Source organism: Anas acuta, chromosome 22 (assembly GCF_963932015.1).
Source record: "Anas acuta chromosome 22, bAnaAcu1.1, whole genome shotgun sequence".
Classification (NCBI taxonomy): domain Eukaryota; kingdom Metazoa; phylum Chordata; class Aves; order Anseriformes; family Anatidae; genus Anas; species Anas acuta.
In genome coordinates, this window is record NC_089000.1 from 5,718,902 (window position 1) to 5,737,295 (window position 18,394).

The 18,394-nt window shown below is 50.3% G+C and overlaps 1 protein-coding gene across 2 annotated transcripts in view; it reads right to left on the minus strand.

The window, feature by feature from the left end:
- Nucleotides 1–18,394, minus strand: part of SAMD11 (sterile alpha motif domain containing 11) — a 102,457-nt gene that overhangs the window by 51,875 nt on the left and 32,188 nt on the right. For both annotated transcript variants that reach the window (XM_068658908.1, XM_068658907.1), the window contains exons 3-4: nucleotides 14,509–14,687; nucleotides 6,190–6,240 (exon numbers count right to left, since the gene is read on the minus strand). In XM_068658908.1, the coding sequence (XP_068515009.1) occupies nucleotides 6,190–6,240; nucleotides 14,509–14,687 (230 nt within the window). The remainder of the gene's footprint in view (nucleotides 1–6,189; nucleotides 6,241–14,508; nucleotides 14,688–18,394) is intronic.

The window sequence follows — 18,394 nt, forward strand, 5'->3', positions numbered from 1 at the left end:
CTGAGAGATTCCTCTGCCTGCAGCACCAGAGAGCCTGGAGGGCCTGATTTTTCTCCTGACAGGTTTTTTGGCCGGTCTGATTTGCACCGAAATCAATGGGCTCGTCCCGCTGACGTGCGGAGCATTCCCTAAAGCCTTGGACTTGTCTGGATGCCGCGTTCCAGAGTTACTGAGTAATGGACAAACAGAAATGTTGTGCTCAGCCAATAAAAGGAACGTGTCGCTGACATGCAGCTGGTGTGCCTAATGGATATAAGGTCCCTTAAACATCCCCAATTCTGCTCATTCTCTCAATTCATTAAGCTGCCCGCTTTGAACTGATGAAATATTAAAACGCTCAGATGAGTGATTTTAAATGGGTGATACGGTGCAGGTTTGGGCAATGAGCAGCGGGAGCTGATGATCCCCAGGAATCACTCCCATACCCGATGCATTGAGGGGAAGACAGACTTAAACAGGAATCCTTTCAATTTCCCAGTAGGGTGTGAGGAGGGCAGTTGGGAAACCTTCTCTTCCAGAAACATGCCCTTGGAGTTTTGATCCAGCAGGAGGACGCTGCTGAAATGCATCAGGAATGCTCCCCAAAAGCTGCAGCCAAGGGCACAACCCCTCAACACTATCCCAAGGCTTTAGGATGTCTTCACAGGTTTGGTTTATCCAGGATTCTTTCAGCTGCCCTACAACAGGTCCATTAGACCCCATCAAACGCAATATCCTACACACTGCTGTAAAGAGATTAAAACATTTTGGGGATAAACACGGAGAGCGTTACTCTTGCACAAACATCCCTCCGTGCCTTGCAGGTATCTAAGAGCTTTCCTCACCTACCTTATGTGAAATATAATCACATTCTTCTAGCTTTAAAATGAAGCCTGAAAGTGGTTTATGAGACCTCTCCACCTCCACCATCTCTCTGAATCTCTGCCAGTACCTAAATGTCCTCTTTCTCCAACCCACCCCAACACCAAATGAAGCTTTCTGTGCATGAATATAAGAGCAAAGAGTAATGCTAATGAAATACTGATGAAATAATTATTTCAAATGAAATAATGCTTTTCAGCAAGCCAACATACCGATGTTCTCCTCCCCACTCATCCATTCCTCCCTACAGGTACATTCACCCCAGAACCTGCATGAAGAAAGCCCCAGATGACTCCAGACCTACAGGGAAGGGAGAAGCAAAAGCCACCTGGGTAGTTCTGCTCTGCACAACTCCTTGGAAATCCCAGACCTAACTCAGGTGGGCCCTGGGGAGCCCAGGGCACAGCACCGCAAGCCAATTCCAGAGCTGATTTCCACCAGTGCCTTCCAGCGAGGTGGTGTCCCAGAATGATTTTCTCCTCTGCCATCCTTTTGAAGGTTTTAGGTTTGCAAAAAAAAAGGGAAAGCAAATACTTTACAGCACAGAGCCTGAAGTCTGTGACATTGCCATCTGAAGCCCTCACCAAGCAGCCAACGGAGGATCGGGCTCCCAATAAAGACCTGGCAGCTCCTCCCATTTCATCTCAGTGCTCACAGGGATGCTTTGGGGGGGCTCAGGCAAGCAAAGCACAGGTTGCTCGCACCTTCCTACAGCCCTGGAGGCTGAGCTCCTTGGCTCAACCTTCCCACGTGCTGTCAGCATCCATCAGTTCCACGGATTTGGTAGGGCTTTCCTTGATTTCTTGTCTTCCAGTTAAACAAAAGAGCGCGCCCATTTGCTTGGGCAGCTATTGTCTAAAACCGAGCAGGTATGTCCCTGTTTGATGAACAAACCGTGCTCACCCACCTGGAAAGCCTTTTCCTTCCAAGGCATTGTCCCTGCACGGCCAGGCACTGCCTGCCAGCAGCAGCATTGGCCAGGAGCTGCCTTGTGCTTATCGGCTTTGCCTTCGGGAAGCACGTCCTGGTGCAGAGCTTTAACTTAAACAGCCACAAAGGTGAGAGCTCTTTGGATATTCCGCCAGGATGAGGCTTAAAACCTTTTTGTAGGCAGTCTACATCCCGAAGCCACAGCAGGACTAAGCTGGAAGGGCCAAATTCAGCATGATTTACAAATAAACATTTCTGACCAATCTCAGCTCTTTTGGCAGCAAGATGCTACAGACTGCAGGGCACTAAGGGCACCCAGCTACCTCCCAGCTGCTAAAAGCTTCTGGTGACCTCCCAGTCCCTACTTCAGGTCTTCTAGACGAGAAGGCGAAAGCTCATGAGGAAACATGAATAAGCAAATAAATAAATAAACAGGCAGCCCCGAAGCCTGCTCGTATCAATCCTCGGAGGGCCGTGCAGGATGCTCGGGCACCTGATACCATTACCTGCTTCCTGCTGAGTCAGGACCAGCCTTGACGTGGGCAGACCCCTCTGCGTTTCTGTTCTTCTCCCCTGCTTTCCTCTCCTCTCCCAGAGCATCTTCCAAAGGAATGAGCTAAATCAGTGGATTTCCTTTTCTCCTGACCCACTTCCCAGGTATTTTTCATCTGTTTCTTGCACCCAGCCTCATCAGCTCACTGCTCTCCTCCTCCTTGACTAACCCTTTTCATTCTTCCTTAAATGCCCCTTTCTAACCAGGACACAGCTGCACCCCATAGACCAAACCTGTGGCAATCCAGTCACAGCACGGCTGTTTCAACTCAGCCCTGGCTCTGAGGGTTTATGTCAGGGAGAAATTCACATGGCAAGGCTCACAAAGTATGTTTTAGGCACATTTAAACATACACACGAGATGCCCAGGCTCTTGGCCAAAAACATATTCTACCTAAAACATATCCTAATCTGGTCCGTGCCCATCCAGAAAGGCTGGCTGCAGACCGCTGTAATCTTTGTTTAAACTGTGCTTGTTCCATGCAGTTTATTTGCTCTGGGCACACGATGTCTTTGTTTTCCTTCCATGTCCTTATGCAGCCCTCATGTAGAGCATACCTGGAAGAAATTATCCCCTGGGAGGCCCAGAAAGCTTGGAGTGTCCCCTCAAGCGGCTTTGTCTCCATGCAGCAGTCGGGAGACTCTTCTTGCTTCCTCCTGCCTCTCTGTCACTGCTTTAAACCTGCCTAAAAGTTCGTATTTTCTAAAGACAGAAAGGCTGCCGTGGGTTTTGCTTCCCAGTTTGCTCACCTTGCAGCCAGAAGGAAGAGCGCGTGGCTGAACGTCGCGCTGCACAGCTCCGTGCCCAGCTACGCTCCCTGCCTTTTCGTGCAGCTTTCACCAAATTCACTTCATCCTTATTCCTACCATTCTTTAACATGGTCAGCACGAAACACCTCTCAAACGTCCTTGCAGACGGGGCTGGTTTAATTGCGCTGACAGCAGCTGGATGGGCACCGGGTTTCTCCACCCTGAGCAGCATCACAGCGTGCTGGTAACACCCCAGCCTCTTATCTATTTCTCACTCACCTCCCTCAAGATACCGAGTGGCAGCAAAGGGAAGGAAAATCCCTTTCCTCCCTGGAAGTCCTTTTTATTCCACTATTTCTTTCTGTGCTGTGCCCCAGTTCCGTGGTGCTGAGCTCCTGGGACTCGCTGAAATCCGGGCTTTCACCTCCTGCTCACAGTTTCAGAACTTGACAGGCTCGTCTTGAACAACTTTAACACATTTCAGCAAATTATTCAATGAACAGCACGTCCATGCAAGGGAATTCTACCTCGAACAGGCAATTTTAAAGGAAGGGTAGCTGCAAACAAAACCTCAAACCCAGTGTTATCTTCAAAGCTCGAAAGGGAAGGGAGCAAAGCAGCTGGCAAGCCAAGGAGAGATCCTAATCTCCCCTTTCAGGACAATGCCCGTATCTCAAGATTTGGGTTCTCTGCACTGAATGCCTTGTGCCCAATTACACCCAATTACGTGTCTTTATCCAGGGCAACACAGCCAGCAAACCCAATAATCCAGGTACCCCCTGACAGCTTGGATAGGACGATCAAAGGCACGACAAAGAGGCAGGTCAATGCAGACGGCAGCTCTCGGACCTTCTTGATTCTGTGGCCAAGGGGGGTTCACACAGGTGTGGTGCATCATTACGATTCCCTGGCCTGGGTTTGGGGTGATCTGTGCAACTGCCCGGCGCTGAATTACGCAGGTCACTGAGAAGGAAGGTCAGCCAAAGCTTTCTGCCACCCCACGATGTATTTCAGACCCTCCAGGTGTTTTACAGAGCTGCGATGGCAACTTTGGTTGCTTAAATATATACTACTTTTTTTTTTTTCTGGACTAAACAAAGAACCCGGAAATTATTCCCTTTGCTTCATAGCTTAACGTGGGTTGTCTTCTTCTGAAATAGCCAGATGGGCACAGCTCCTGACAGCTGGACCAACCACACACAGCAGCACAACTTGTGCCCCCAGGGGAACCAGTGATGTTCCCACCAGGCCAGAGCGAAGCCGAAGGGAGCAAACGGGCTGGGGGAGCGCAGGAGGTGTATTTGCTTTCCTAAAAGACAGAGCGTTATTTTATTCTGTGCATCGCAGCTTCAGAAATATTTCCTTTTAAGATGGGGATTCTCATTTCCAAAGGTGTTTGCACCCTCGGCTGCAGCTGTATTAACCTGCAGGAGCGTTGTTCATATGGCTATTAATTAAGGCTCGTGGCAGCACTTCCATTACAAACCTCTGCCTTTCAGGAGTTTATAACTCAGCCATAAAACTTTGCTCCAGGCTGAAATTTATCATGAAAGGGTCTGCCTGGAAGGAATCCATTCTTTTGTATTTTCGAGTCCCAAAAGCTTACAGCAACAAAACAGGGATTTTACTCTAAAGGCCGCCATGCAAAAAAAACAAAAAAAAACCCTTTCAGCTGCTTTTTTTACAGGGGTGCTGGGTGAGCTGAGCCTTCTAGACTGGCTCCTTGATGCTTACTGAGCAGGGTGGGGTTTTTATATGCTTAACATTGAGGATTTAGGAATTATGGGGTTTTGTGCTTAAGGACCAAAGTCTGTGCTTACTCAAATACCAGCGAATCCTCGCCTCTGCCCTCGCCCATTCCCCACTGGCACACGAACCAGCAGCAGAGCCTGGGCTGCTCTGGGCCCTACCTCCTCCTGCTGTGTCCCCAGAAGCTTCACAGCTGCACAGATCTTTTGTTGTTGTTGTTGTTTTAGAAAACAAGCAGCACCTGCCAGGCTCAACCTTTTCACCCAAATGGGGCGACCGAGTTTAGAACGGGAATTTCAAAATTCCAGTTTTCTTTTTCAAATGCAGAGACCAGTATCTTCAGCTAGATTTTTGAAAGCATTAGAGAAGTTGATGACTACCGGCAACACAGAAAACGCACTATTGAACACGATGCCCGGAGCAACACCTGACCACATCAGAGGTCACAATGCAATTTTAACATTTATAACTGGATATCTTTGATTCAGGAACCTGCACCTTGTTGGGGCATCTGCTACTGCAGGAAACCAGCCCTCAAAACCAACAGACAGGATTGGTTTGGCAATCCTTCTGCTCTTACAATACCGATTTCAATATGATTTCTTTTACTTATGCTTCATAAAATACTCATTTTTTTGAATGCCCGCTTTCTCCCAAGTTCCCACATAAATACTCTTGCACCGCATTTTGCAGCTGCAGCTCAGCCAGCTCAGACTTCACCCTGCAAAAAGCAGAGTCCTGATGGCTCCAGGAGTTTCTCCTGCAGTATGACCTCTATGCACAGCAGCTGGATGCCTACAGATGTCATTTTTCCAGGAGCAGGGTGGCTCAGTGTTACCATATTGTTATCCAAGCACTGCCATGCAGTGATTTTGCTCCCTGCAGCCACAGGCCCACCTTTTAAGGCTGCAATGCTTTAAGCTAAGTTTCTGAGCGACTCGGGAGCATCCTTGGCCTTCAGTGAGCCTTTTGTGCAAAGGATCACTTCTGCAAATGAGCTGCAGCCTCTCAGCTATGAAATTGTACGTTGGGGCCACCCCAATCCCACATTCTTCCGAAAAGGGACTAGAGCAAGCATATATCAAAAACAAGGCTAATTTCTTTACAAGGCTAATCAACTCTCCCTTCCAGCACAGAAGTGTTTCCCCCCAAAGACAACTTTCCCCCAAATAAAAGAACAAAAGGAAGGGGATTTGGGAAGGGGAGAAAAAGAAAGAAAGGAGGAAGAGAAACCCCCCCCAGCACCGACAGTCAGAAATGTTCATTTACAGCTGACAGCATCCACACGCCAGGAACATAGCAGAAACTCTTCGCCTACCATACAAAGAGGGTGCCCCAAAATGGTACCTGCAAGAGGTCTCTCGGAAGGAGATGTTTAAATCCCAGTGGGTGTGTATCCTGTTAACAAACAAACAGAGAGGTCAATGGCACAGGCTGAACGCTGCATCTCTTTGCCATTTTAAGAGCAGCTCCATCACAACCACCCACCCGCGCTCCTCTCGGGCTCCCAACCCCTCTGCCACAGCCTGCGAGGGGCTCAGCTCCCCCAGCAGGTCTCACAGAGCCGTAAATGAGACCCGCAGGTGAGCTCCCTGCCAGGCACAGGGGCTGCAAGATGCTGTCTCAACCGAGAGGGCACGTTCAGAGGGAGCAGGAAGGGCTAAGCGGTGACATTTCATGAAGAGAACCCAAATACGGCCGCTCCGCGTTCCCTCCTCCGCGCCCGCCCCAGCTGTAAATAAATTATTAGCAATTTCCCACCTCGGAAATTAATTTCACATACTCTGTCACTCTGCCTGCTGACAAGCAGGAAAAGCAGAGCCGAGATGAACAACATCCTAAATGAAGGCAGGGCGGCCAAGGGGGCTGGGTTTTGTCATTTACTTTTTTTTTTTTGATTTTTTTTTTGATTTTTTTCCCCTCTTTGCTACCCTTTCCACCGGGACAGCATCCGCACCGACCCGGGGGGCTAAGGCAGACGTTGAGACCTTCTGTGGTCCAGCGTCTCCACCGGATAGCGGGGGCAGAACCTCCGAGGAAGGCTGTGCCCACCAGCGGCTCTCCGCGGTGCCGTGATTGATGAGGAGCCCAGCCAGCTGAGACCGAAGCCGCACGCGAGCCCAGCTCCTCGCACGATGCTGCTCCCTCTCAGCATCTGCCTGAGAGCCTGCAGCTCAACTCCTGCAGCCCCGGCTTCCCAAAAGCACTGAAGAGCAGCGCCGGCAAACATCACACGCGGCGAGGCCAAATGGGTTTTTGCGCATTTTGAGCGTCCCCGCGGCGCTCCTGCCCCTGTCCCCAGCTGGAGGAAGCAGCCGCGTGTGGCTGAAGGGTCCAGGAAAAGCCTGATCCGAAGGCTGCCGAGGCAAAAGGGCCCCGTTCTGGTTTGAATGTGCCCTGAATCGGGCCAGCAAGCACTTAAGCATGAGCGGGGAAGTCAATGGGACGGAACCCAGGGCTGAGTGGCTGCTCAAGTGCTTTCCGGACCGGGTGCCCCTGCTGCAGCCTGGTTCCCAAATCAGCTGCGAGCAATGCTCAGCACGGCAATAATCCCACAGCCGAGGCACGGGGCTGTACTCACACGGGGTTTTACTAACACCATCCCTGTCCTCTGTGCTGTCCCTGCAGGACCTGTGCTCTCCGAGTGGTTCTTTCAGGGGTGGGTACTTCTTTTAGGGGGTTGTTAGATTTTATTAGATATTAAGTTCCAGCAATAAAGCTGTGCTCAGAACTGTACTTATTAGTTCCACGTGTACCTCGCTTTTCCTATTCTACCCTTTCCTCATATGCAACGGTTTAGAAAACCTACCCCAGCTTTCCCCCTTCCCAACTTTCCATCTTCCCAGCTTTTTATTTGCAAACAGAAGTGGCAAAAGGCGAATCCCAGCTCCTGAGCCTACAGCAGGTAACGATTGTTCTTCGAAGTTAAAATTCAGCCAACATTGGAGAACTTCGGGGAAAGCAAAGGCCAAATGGGGGCACTGAGTAACATCTCCATGAGCAGATCTTGGTCCGACTGGGACACGTTTGGACTTCCCAGGTAAGCTGATGTGAATCCAAAGCAAACTGAAGCCAGCCCAAGCCCTCCTGGTCCTTCTGGCACAGAACAGAGTGCAGTTGGTGGGGGTGGGAAGCCTGATTTTGCACTGCTCCATAAAATCCCTGACTTCTTGCACACACAGACCTCCGGGAGACCCCTTTAATTGCAGCTCAGCACCTTGCATGAGGCCGCTCAGACCCCGGCAGCTGCACTGTGCAAGTGGGGAGAGCTCCAAACGCTGCCCAGCCACCAACTGCTGGCAAGGGAGCCTGAAAAGGGCCCTCGTGCTTCTCCTGTCTCCATCTATAAAACATCCCTTGGTGCTCTCAAAAAATAAAAGGCGAGAGAAAAGGGACAATCATCCTGCCGGAGGGTTTGGCCCTGAGCTACAGGTAGGCTAAACACCGTGCTTGTCTAGCTAAAACTCCACGGTCCCTTTCCTGATGAAAAAAAATGCCGATTTGGAAAGGCAGCAAGCACCGTTTGGGGTCCAGCAGTGGGCCATGGGGTGCTCGGGGGTCCCGGTCCACCAGCGAGCTCCACAAAACACAGCTCCTCGTGGTCTGCAGCAGGCTGGATGGAGCCCGGCGGTGCTGAGCGCCGGGGGAAGGCAGGGCTCCTAATGAGGCTTCGCCCAGCTCAGCTTCAAAGCGTAAAGACGAGGCTACAGAGAGCGGTGAGTGGCAGGGAGGGACGGGCTGGTAGGAAAGGCAGAGCTCAGATCCACGCAGAGACAGCTATCTGCCGAGATGGATAATTAAACACCCATATTTAGACAAATGAATAGGTGAGAATGAAATTAAATCCTAATTATCTTTTTTTTTTGGGGGGGTGGAGGGAGGGACGGGGAGCAGAACCAAGCACTCCTTCCACGTCCCTGCGCCGTTATCACCAATTAGGTTGCTGAGGCTAATGTACATTTTGCTTTAACGGGTTATTCATCCAATTGAAATCAAATTACTAATAATTTGCAAGCTATCAGCTGCACAAGCCCGTCCTTGGGTCGTATAGAGAATGGTGAGCGGGAGATGGTTCCCTACAAATTAATAACAGAAAAGGAGGGGGGGGAATTAAAAACAGGCAGGCAGGGCGGCCGCTTCCAGCTCTCCCAGCTCTTCACCATCCCAAGATTTCAGGGGTAGTGTGGTCAGGTAGAAGGAATCCAGCACAAAAATGCCCCGATGGGTCCTGTGGCAGCAGGAACCCATCGAAGGCAGGGCCAAGGCACTCGGAGGGTGTAAGCAGGAGGTTCACAAACCTCTGGGTCGGGCACCCCAGCAAGGAGGGACCTGAGTGTCAGGGCTTGGTCTGTAAAAAGAGCGAAATCACTCATAAACATACGTGAAACCGAAAAAAAGGGATTTAACAGGAAGGGCTGAGGCTGCTCGAGTCATCTCTGGAGCCTGCACAGGAATGAGAAGCCAACCCAGGAAAGAAAGCGACGGAGCTGGCAAAATACGGGAGAGCAGCTGGGATAGTTTTTAATTTTTAAGCTGTTTTTTTTCCTTCCCTGTCATTTCTTTTTACTCTAGAGGCCCCTGCGGGCTTCCAGCACCGGCGTGGCGACCACGGAAGAGGCCAAGGGATGGAGCCAGGCGTCCCCTGCCACGCCAGGGCCAGCAGCAGCAGCCCCGTCCTGCAGCTGAGCCCCTGCCTCGCGGCCAGCTCGCTTTGTGCTGCTCCTTTTGGCTCTCCAAACGTTGTGGGAGCGTGGAGAACAGCGGGCAGCATCCAGCTACAGCGACGGGTCCCCAGCTGCCAGGAGAGAGAAAAATACTCCCAGGGCTTCCCCAGCTCCTCTGGTGGAGGGGAGTGGTGCACTGAAGGGGCAGTGCTGGGGAAAGGGGGCACTGAAAGCTCGTGCAGGCCATGAATGGGGCAGTTCACAGAATCACAGAATCACAGAATTTCTAGGTTGGAAGAGACCTCAAGATCATCATCAAGTTCTTCCAGGGAAGCAAGGCTGAGAGCAGGATTTGGGGCGTCTCGGCCATTCCCTGCCATGGTCGGGATTTCATTCTCACGCTTCACCTTTTTTTCCAGTCTCCTCTCTCTTTCTTGGGCATGAAGGGATTTCTTGCTCTATCTCCTATTTTATCCTGCAACATCCCTGACGATCAACCGTTGTCCTTCTCTCCCCCCCGACCTCAAATATTCGTCCTCATTAGGTCAATGACATGCTTCCTGGCACTCTGGACCAAGTCCAGCCTTCGCTTCCCAGATGGATCTTTAATATATTTATTGAATACGGGGGCTGTTATTTAGTGGCGCATGGTTCAGAGGAAAAGAGAGCAAGGGGGAGGAAAGAGGAGGCAGAGAAAATAAAGGGCTGCAGAGGAAGGAAGAAGGGATTGGCTTTGACCTGCCAATTAGCAGAAAATAGCCAGTGGGGGCTGTGAAAGAAAAGTGTCCTAAAGCATTAAAATCTCTCTCCAGCTCTAAGAGGGGCCCTGGCCCCCTCCTTTTGAGTCACGGCAATTAGGAGGAGGGCTATCGGGTCTAATCTAGGAGCCTGATTCACGGCTGGAGCCCTGAGAGCATCCTGCTCTGCCCCGTGCCCGCTCTCCCTTTAGCCCTATACTGCCTGGATGAGCTTGGCCCACCCAACCCAGACCCCAGGGATTTTGGCAGCAGCTGTGGGCATCACACCAGCCACTGAGCTCCTCCAGGAGGGGGACATCTCAAAGGTCTGCCCCCCAGGGCAGCACCAGGGGGGAGTTTTGGGAAGGGGCCAAGCAGGAGGAGGGCGGCAGAGGCGGCTCCGCGCACCCCGCACGTCACCGGGGAAGGCGCTGGGACCTCGTGGCCCTGAATGCCAAGCAGGTGCGTGCGGCAAAGACAACGGGGGGGGGCTCGGATTTGATCTCCAATCAATTAGGGAGTCAAAGAGCAGCAGCCTTATGGGATATTAGAGAGAGCTCTCCACTTAGGAAGGCAGGCGGGGGAGAGGCTGACAGCCGCGAGCCATTAGGGCCGAGCGCAGGGCAGCAATTTCGCCATCAGAAAATGGATGGGGAGCGAGAACGCTGAGAGGGGGGGGGATGCTGGGGGCAGGGGGAGGCACCTTTCTCCAGAAACCTCCCCAGAGCACACACACGCATGCTGTTGCAGGACAACGTTTGTTTTTCTCTTATTTCTCCTCAAAATCACTTTTATTTCAGAGCAGTATTTGGCAAGGAAGCCAGCCCTTTGTGCGCTCTCGTTGTACAATCTGCTCCTACTTTTCCTCCCAATCCTCGTTTTTTTTTTTTTAAATTAATGAACTTTATAGGCATTTTCACCATACAGGTCCTTTTGTACCTCTCCTGGCCATTACTTAGTCCAATGTCCATATTTCCTTAATATCCCATACGGGTTCCTTCGATGCCTTTATGGTTGGTCAGATCAAAAACTTCAACCTCAGCTGAAGTTTTGCCTCCGTTGACAGCTTCAACCTCAACATGAAAAGCTCCCAGGCTTTTGCAGAGGTAATGCATTTCCCAGTAACACCAGTCAGAGTTTCCCAATGAGTCTGAGGAAGTTAACACGGAATTTGTAGTCTCAAATCTCTCTACAACGCTTGATTTTGTGTCTCAGATAAAGCAGAGAGGGGAGAACTACACCACGGACAGGGATAACTTTTATTTAGTAACTACAACAGTGACCGAGGTGCATCCATCAGTGCAGAAATGCCCTATTATCGATATCATCCCTTTCACCATATAGGAAAAACCACCTTCGTAGCCAGCCAAGCATCCTCAGCAGGTGCCAGCCCAGCTGAACCTACCCAGTGATTAAGGCAACGCAAACGTTGCCCTAAGGAAGGTTGGAGAAGAGCAAGATTTCTGGAGCCTGGGTTCTGATCAAAGGGAAAAGGTCGTTACCCTTCTGCAGCACTGTCCCAATAATCTCCAGAGCTTGTTCCCTAAGTGCTTACAGTCTGGGTATCAAGCTACGGTATCAAGCTCAGCAGACGCCTCTGGTTATATGAGACAAGATTTTAAGCCCCCTGTTTTCCAGACAGGAGGCGTACCACAAAGGCTGCTTAGCACACCCTGCAAAGCAGGCTCAGGAGGACTCAGGGGGTCTCACCACGAGCTGAGAAACGTCCCCCTCTAAGCCTGGGTCACCTGGATTTCAAAGCAGATGAGCTGAGCTCATTAGAGCACCAAACTCGTTCCGCACGTGCAGGACAGCGCAGTGACACGGCTCTGCAAGGACTTGGTAGGGAAATAAGTTGGCACGCAATGAAAGGCACCGACTTCAATGCTGCAGGAACAGCACGAGGCAGGCTGATAGTCCTCAGGCCTCCTCTGAAGGCCATCAGCACAGGCAGATGCCTAAGGTCACGGGTGAAACAAGTGGCAAAGGCGAGGATGAGAGACTGACCAAGGAACTGAGCTTCTGGCTCCTTTTCTAATCCCTTGGGCCTCTTCTTTACCGATGCCTAGACCTCAGAGCAGCAGGAAGCATCCCCTTGTGCCAACGATGGAAGGAAACGCTCAATATTAAGGAAATTGAGAACGGAGAAAAAAAAAAAAAAAAAGAAAAGGCAACAACATCCACAGCAATAATGCCGCTGTTTATAACCATAAAATCAACGTACGTGAGGGGTACGAGAGGAAGCCACAGGTTTGCTCAGGCCCTGACCTTGTTTTCCTGCTATTAACCTATTTCTCCCTCTCAGTGGGAGGCGATAAAACCTCGGCCCAATCCAGCAGCAGGCGGGGAGGACACAACAGGTGAATTAAAGGCAGGAGGCAGATGGGGCGCGGGCTCCGGCGGGCCCCAGCTGTCGTGTCTGCGAGCTGTCTGGCCTTCGTGCTGCTGCCTCCAGAGCCAGCCCCACCACACCTGCATCTTCCTCAGGCTGCTCCCCATTCCTCGCCCTCCAACAATTGGGAACGGTCGGTGTTCCCCCACCAGGAGAAGGGGGTGATTTAGTGGGACTGGCTATTTGCAGGGGGCAGAGCGCTTGGCAATGCCGAGGGATGGGAGCGGTAGGTGTTCCCTGCCAGGGCAGCAGGAAAAAAAATGAAAAGGCAACAACATCCTCCAAGGAATCGAGACAACGCTCAAGCAAAGGACCTTCAGAGAAGAGGACTCGAAGGAGTGCAGAACAGACGCGATAAGCTGGGGGACCGCTGCCTAATAACCACCGAGTATTTTTCTGTCTTCACTTCCTAATAAACAAGGCGAAGCAATTACAGTAATTAAAGATTTAGGATAAGAGCACTTTGTATTTTGGGGGCCCAGCGTATCAATTAAACGCTCGTTATGTTCTCCCTCCTAATGAGAAAAATCTCGTGCTGTAATTTTGCAGAATTAGGAGCATAATTAAAGGGGGGGTGGAGAAGGAGGGCACTTTCCCCAAACTGATGAGGAGGCTTCCCTCCCCTCCGCGCCTCCTGCCTGCACGGGCAGGGCCGATCCTGTCCCCAGCCACCTCTTCATTTCCGAGCGATAACCCTCGGCCACGGCCCTCGGACAGCTGCGATGATAAAGCCAGACTTTAATTACAGGTGGGTTTTATGAGGAGAGCTGGCTACGGTGCTGTCTCCCTACTTCCCAGCTCTCTGTTGCAGAATGTACCAGCGTCTGCTGGAAGGCAAGAGGGGAAATAGCTCATCTACTCAGGAGCGAGGAACACATAAAACATAAGAAAAGCAATTACATGCCTTCGGTTTCCACTCCTCTGTTTTTATAGGGCTTGTCTTAGGATCTGAGTGATTTTATGCATCAGAGAGAGATGACAATCAAGATGAGTTGCAATGATATGCATGGGAGGCTGAGACACATCACCTGTAGGTATTTATTCTCCTGTAGTTACAGGTCTTCTAAACACCATATTTCTTGTGAAGGAGAAGAGAACCCAAAATTTTGCAGCTGAATATTATTGGCACTAAGGCCTGACACGAGAGCCCAGCTGACAGCTACTCGAATGTAACTTAGAGCAATCCCTCCTCCTCCTCCTCCCCTAACCCTGCGTGAGCTCCTGTGTGAACATCTCTGGTACTGAGCAAGACGTAACCAAAATATTAAGTGTTGAGGTAACCCTGAGTGACTCTGCCTCCTGCAGCTCCATTACATCTCCCGTTGGACCACGGAGGACCAGGCAGACGTGGCTGTGCTCTTTGACACGCCATCAGGAACACGTAACTACCACCATCGTTGCTATCTCCACCCCAAACTTTGCTCACCAACATTAAATTATCCCGTTTCTATTACATCAGAACTTCTGGGCACATGAGAGAAGAAGACGAGCCTTTTCACCCGGTTAAGGGCCCACGGATGACTTCTTGCTCATGCAATTCCTCGGCTCCCCAGGCACAAAGACACAGAGCGCTGGGCAGGGGATGGCACAAAAATCACCGTCTGCAAATGCAGATGCCTTTAGTGCAAACACAAGCCCCGTGGTACAAAGCCTCTTCAAACCCCAGCTGCCCCAAACAGGAGTCAGCAAGCACAGGAGAGGATCCAGCTGCTCTTCCTGAGCTATAATGGGCCATTTGCACTTGAATTTGAAGCCCTGGAGGTGTCTCCATCGGGCTGGCCGGGCAGTGTTGGCCCAGAAAGGGTGGTCACCTGCTGCCCAGTGCGCTTTGTCTTTGCTCTTGTCACGCCAGCTCTCCCTGGCAGGAAAGTACCTTCTTTTCATGATACTGATATGGAGATCCTCCTCCTGCTTTACTTCGGGGTGTTGACCATTGCCCTTGTCGCTCTCTTCGCTGTCATCACTATGCGAGAAAATGGAGGTCAGCTCTTTCTTCGGGATCCTGGTGGGAGGCAGGGGGATCGTCCTCTTCTCTGCCAGGCGACCCCGGTTCTGCCACAGGGCGGAATCAGTTGCAGCAGGAAAGGGCAGGAGGGAAAAAGAAAAAAAAAAATGAGAATTTGGTTAGACAACCCAGAACCAAGAAGCTCCTCACAAATGGTTGTTCTGGACGACAATGTTGTCCAGAGCTCAAAAACACGGGTTTCAAACTATGGTGGGTGGGCAAAGGCTTTGCAAAGGACTTTTCAGCAGAGACACTTCTCTCCTGAGCTCTTCCAGCTCCAACACTCAAGCCATGCACTTCCAGCCTCTCCCCACCTCTCCGTTCCTACTTTGGCTCTTTCACACCGATAGGAAAGGAAGATGGAGCTGTCAGGCTCCAGTCCTCCTCTCCAGAATATTTCCCAGCAGAATAGGTGAAACGCAACCTTTGGCAGCAGCACAGCAAAGATGTGACCCAGAGAATCCAGAACACTTCTGACTACAAATGGAAAACCGCCTCTGCCAGCCACCAGGTTTGTCTCCCACACCAGTGAATAGTCCACATCCACCTATTTTTGATTACTGAGGCTACTTTTCACCGTCCATTTGCACATGCAGAGCAATCTGGCAGGTCTTGCCTTGTCCCAGCTTCCCCTGGGAGGTCCTGGCAGCGTTTGGCCCCCAACAATTCACTTCTGACAAGACTCAAATAAACCAGAGAAAAACGCCCAGAGGGCAAAAGCCACTTTTTTTTGCTGCCTGTGTGTTTGTGTGCAGAACCTAGCGCAACGTGACCCTGCTCCCAACCTCCTATCTTCCGCCAGCAGGGAGAACGTATGATAAATGACTCTGTTCCTGCACCCTCTGTGCATGATGCACAAGAGGATTCGAGCCTGGGGCAGCCTAAATTGGAGCTCGTTGGGTTTTTAGCTCTCGCTGTGATAGCATCTTCCTGAGCTAAACACCCCAAGTCTTAATCTGTGATCGACCGAGACAGAGAGCCACAAGAGGAGCACTTGCAGTGGAAGACACTGGATTAGAAACCAAGGAAAAGAGCCTGCAACTTCACCGACCCGCAGAATTTAAAATTTCAGCAAACAAAAGCAAGAAACTTGGCAGGGAACCGCAGTGAGGGGAGGTAAAACAGTTTTGCATACTCTGTGTGTGCTTTCTTCGAGAAGATGAGTGCTACAGAAGGAACGTGGTTTTAGGGAGGACTGGAACAAAACGGAGCAAGGTGTGTGAAACAGGTCAAGTGAGTGCAAGGCAGCAACTCCAACTTTCCAAATAAACCTGGCAAAATGGAAATGTGGTGGGAGAGCCAGGCAGGCTCTCTGAAGGGGAGCGCGGAGCACGGCTAAGTGACAGAAGAGCCCATGTTTTTTTAATTAAACAAATTAAGAACTTTCCACCAAGACGAAACGAAAACTTCTTGTTTACCTCTGTCAATAAATTTCCAGTTGTGGTCATTAAGGGGAGCCCTAATCGTTGTGATAATTAGCTAAATCCATCTGGAAGGCATCGCCCCAAGGAGGCACATTAGCTTTTCCATTCCGATGCGCTTCCAAGCCAAGAACTCAGCTGCCTGTGACCTGCAGACAGCCAGCGAGAGAGGAGCAGTGGGCCAAGCTGGCTTGAAAAAGGGAAAAGTCATGTATAGGAGGAAAAAGACACCCTCTGAGCCGGATTTGTTGTTCATGAGGTTTCGTGCGCTTTGTTCGCGCAGCGTGAAGAAGAAAAGAGCATCCTTGGGAAAAGAGCAACAAGGTCAGTGCCCGGCCTCGGACACGGGGACACCATTCCTGTGGCTTCTGCTGGTGGCTCTCCAAGACCCAGCTGCAGCAGGTGAATCCCTACGGTGCCAGGGGTCAATGCTACGTGACAGGGGGCTCCCTTGGACAGCAGTAGAGCCCCCCTCACCTTGCCCTTTGCAGAGATTTCTTGCTGCCTGCAGCCTGGGGTCGTGCCATAAATTGCGTCTCCCACCCCTAAACATTTTTTGCACACGTGGGCATCGCCGCCCCGGCCCCTTTTTCCTGCTCCTGTGCAAATGGGGAACACGCACAGAGCTCATCCCGTGCCCAAAGCTGCTCTGAGCTGCACGGTGTCCAAAGGACGGAGGGGAGAAAAGGAGAGAAAGGGAAAACGGGAGGGGAGGAAGGGAAATGCAAAGAGAGGGCAGGATTTGCACCACGGTTCTGTCACGCTGAAAAGCCAGGACTTGATATCAGCACGAGCTTTATCACGCCAGAGCTTTATATATTTTCCTGAAGTTGCAATTTATCATAACAATTAAAGGGGGAGGGGAGGGCGGGTGTGCAAATTTCCGCTTCAAAATAATTGCAATTCGCTCTCTGCTGTGACTTTGCAGGCTAAAGAGAATAGCGCTGATCAGATACTAAAAATCATTTTATGGCCATTATGGTACCTTCAAGCAGTTACCGGGTCTCAGTGACTACCCAGGGACTCATCAGCCCTAACAAGAGCGAGAGTGCAGCAAAAAGGGAGGCACTAAAGGAGAGAAACAGCCCACCGGACCCCGAGCACCAGTTCCCACTTTCCCCTGCTCCTTAAAATGCTTGTCCTTTGCCTTCCTAAAACCAGAACCTTGCACCTAAAGCTGCTATATATGCATATATCAGCCGATATATATATATATATATATATATATATCATATACATACCTATATGTACACATATATATTCGTATATATAAAGTACGAATTTGTATGTATAGAATACAAAAATATCTACACCCCTCTGTGGGTATCACCCAAGTTGTTCCCCTAAAGACACACGAATGAACTCGAATGGGCAGCACTGGAAATGGGGCCACAGCAGTTCCCTTGCAAACACCTGCAGTCCAGCACTGGAAGCTTATTTTTTTTTTAATCTGTGTTTATTTTGTTCTTTGTATTTATGCCAACAGGTTTGGGGCATTTTTTTTTTGTTAACATTTCTGCATTCCCAGAAAATTAAAATAGACCGAGACAATCAATTTTGCCTTTTATGTTCATCTATAGTCACTTTTGAATCAATTGCACTTTCTTAATCTGTTTAGAGGCATTCACCAGTAGATACACATTACTTTTAAATTAAGCACAAAGGTAGCCAGAAGCCTGCTCCAGAACCTGCTACAATCAATTGTCTTTCCACTGACTTGGGAAGGCAGCGGTCCAAGCTGTAAATAAAAAACACTCCTTGGCGAGCAGCAAGCCACCAAGGAGCCATTCCTACAACTCGGGCTTTTGCTGAAGTCCTCTGCCACGTGCAGAGGGACGACAGGACAGGAACCCACCTGCAGAGGTGAAGATATTTGTGGCCACGCTGCTTCAGTTATCAAATGTCACTTTGCTCGTGGTGGCAGGTAGCAAAAGGCACGCGGAGCAGTGCGATGTGCAGGAATCCAGGCAGGGGATGCAGGAATCCAGGCAGGGACCTTTCATAAACTTTGAGTATTTTGCAAGAAAACCACCTTCCAATTTGTTGGTATTCACGGGGACGTCAGACACTTGGGAGAAAAACCTGTCCATGTCCCCTGAATCGTTTTTAATTGTTTTTTAAAAAAAACAGTCCCCTGGATTGTTTTTAATTCATAGCCCCAACAAAGACGAAGCTAACAGCCTGGCTTAATTGAGAAAGCACCTGATTGCCCTGAAAGGCACCACAAGCACAGCTGAACTATTCCACACTTGCATCTTCCCATCGGAATAATTCTGTCTACCTTTTAATCTCAAAAGCAAAAGAACTTAAAATCAGTTAAAATTCGTGAAAGC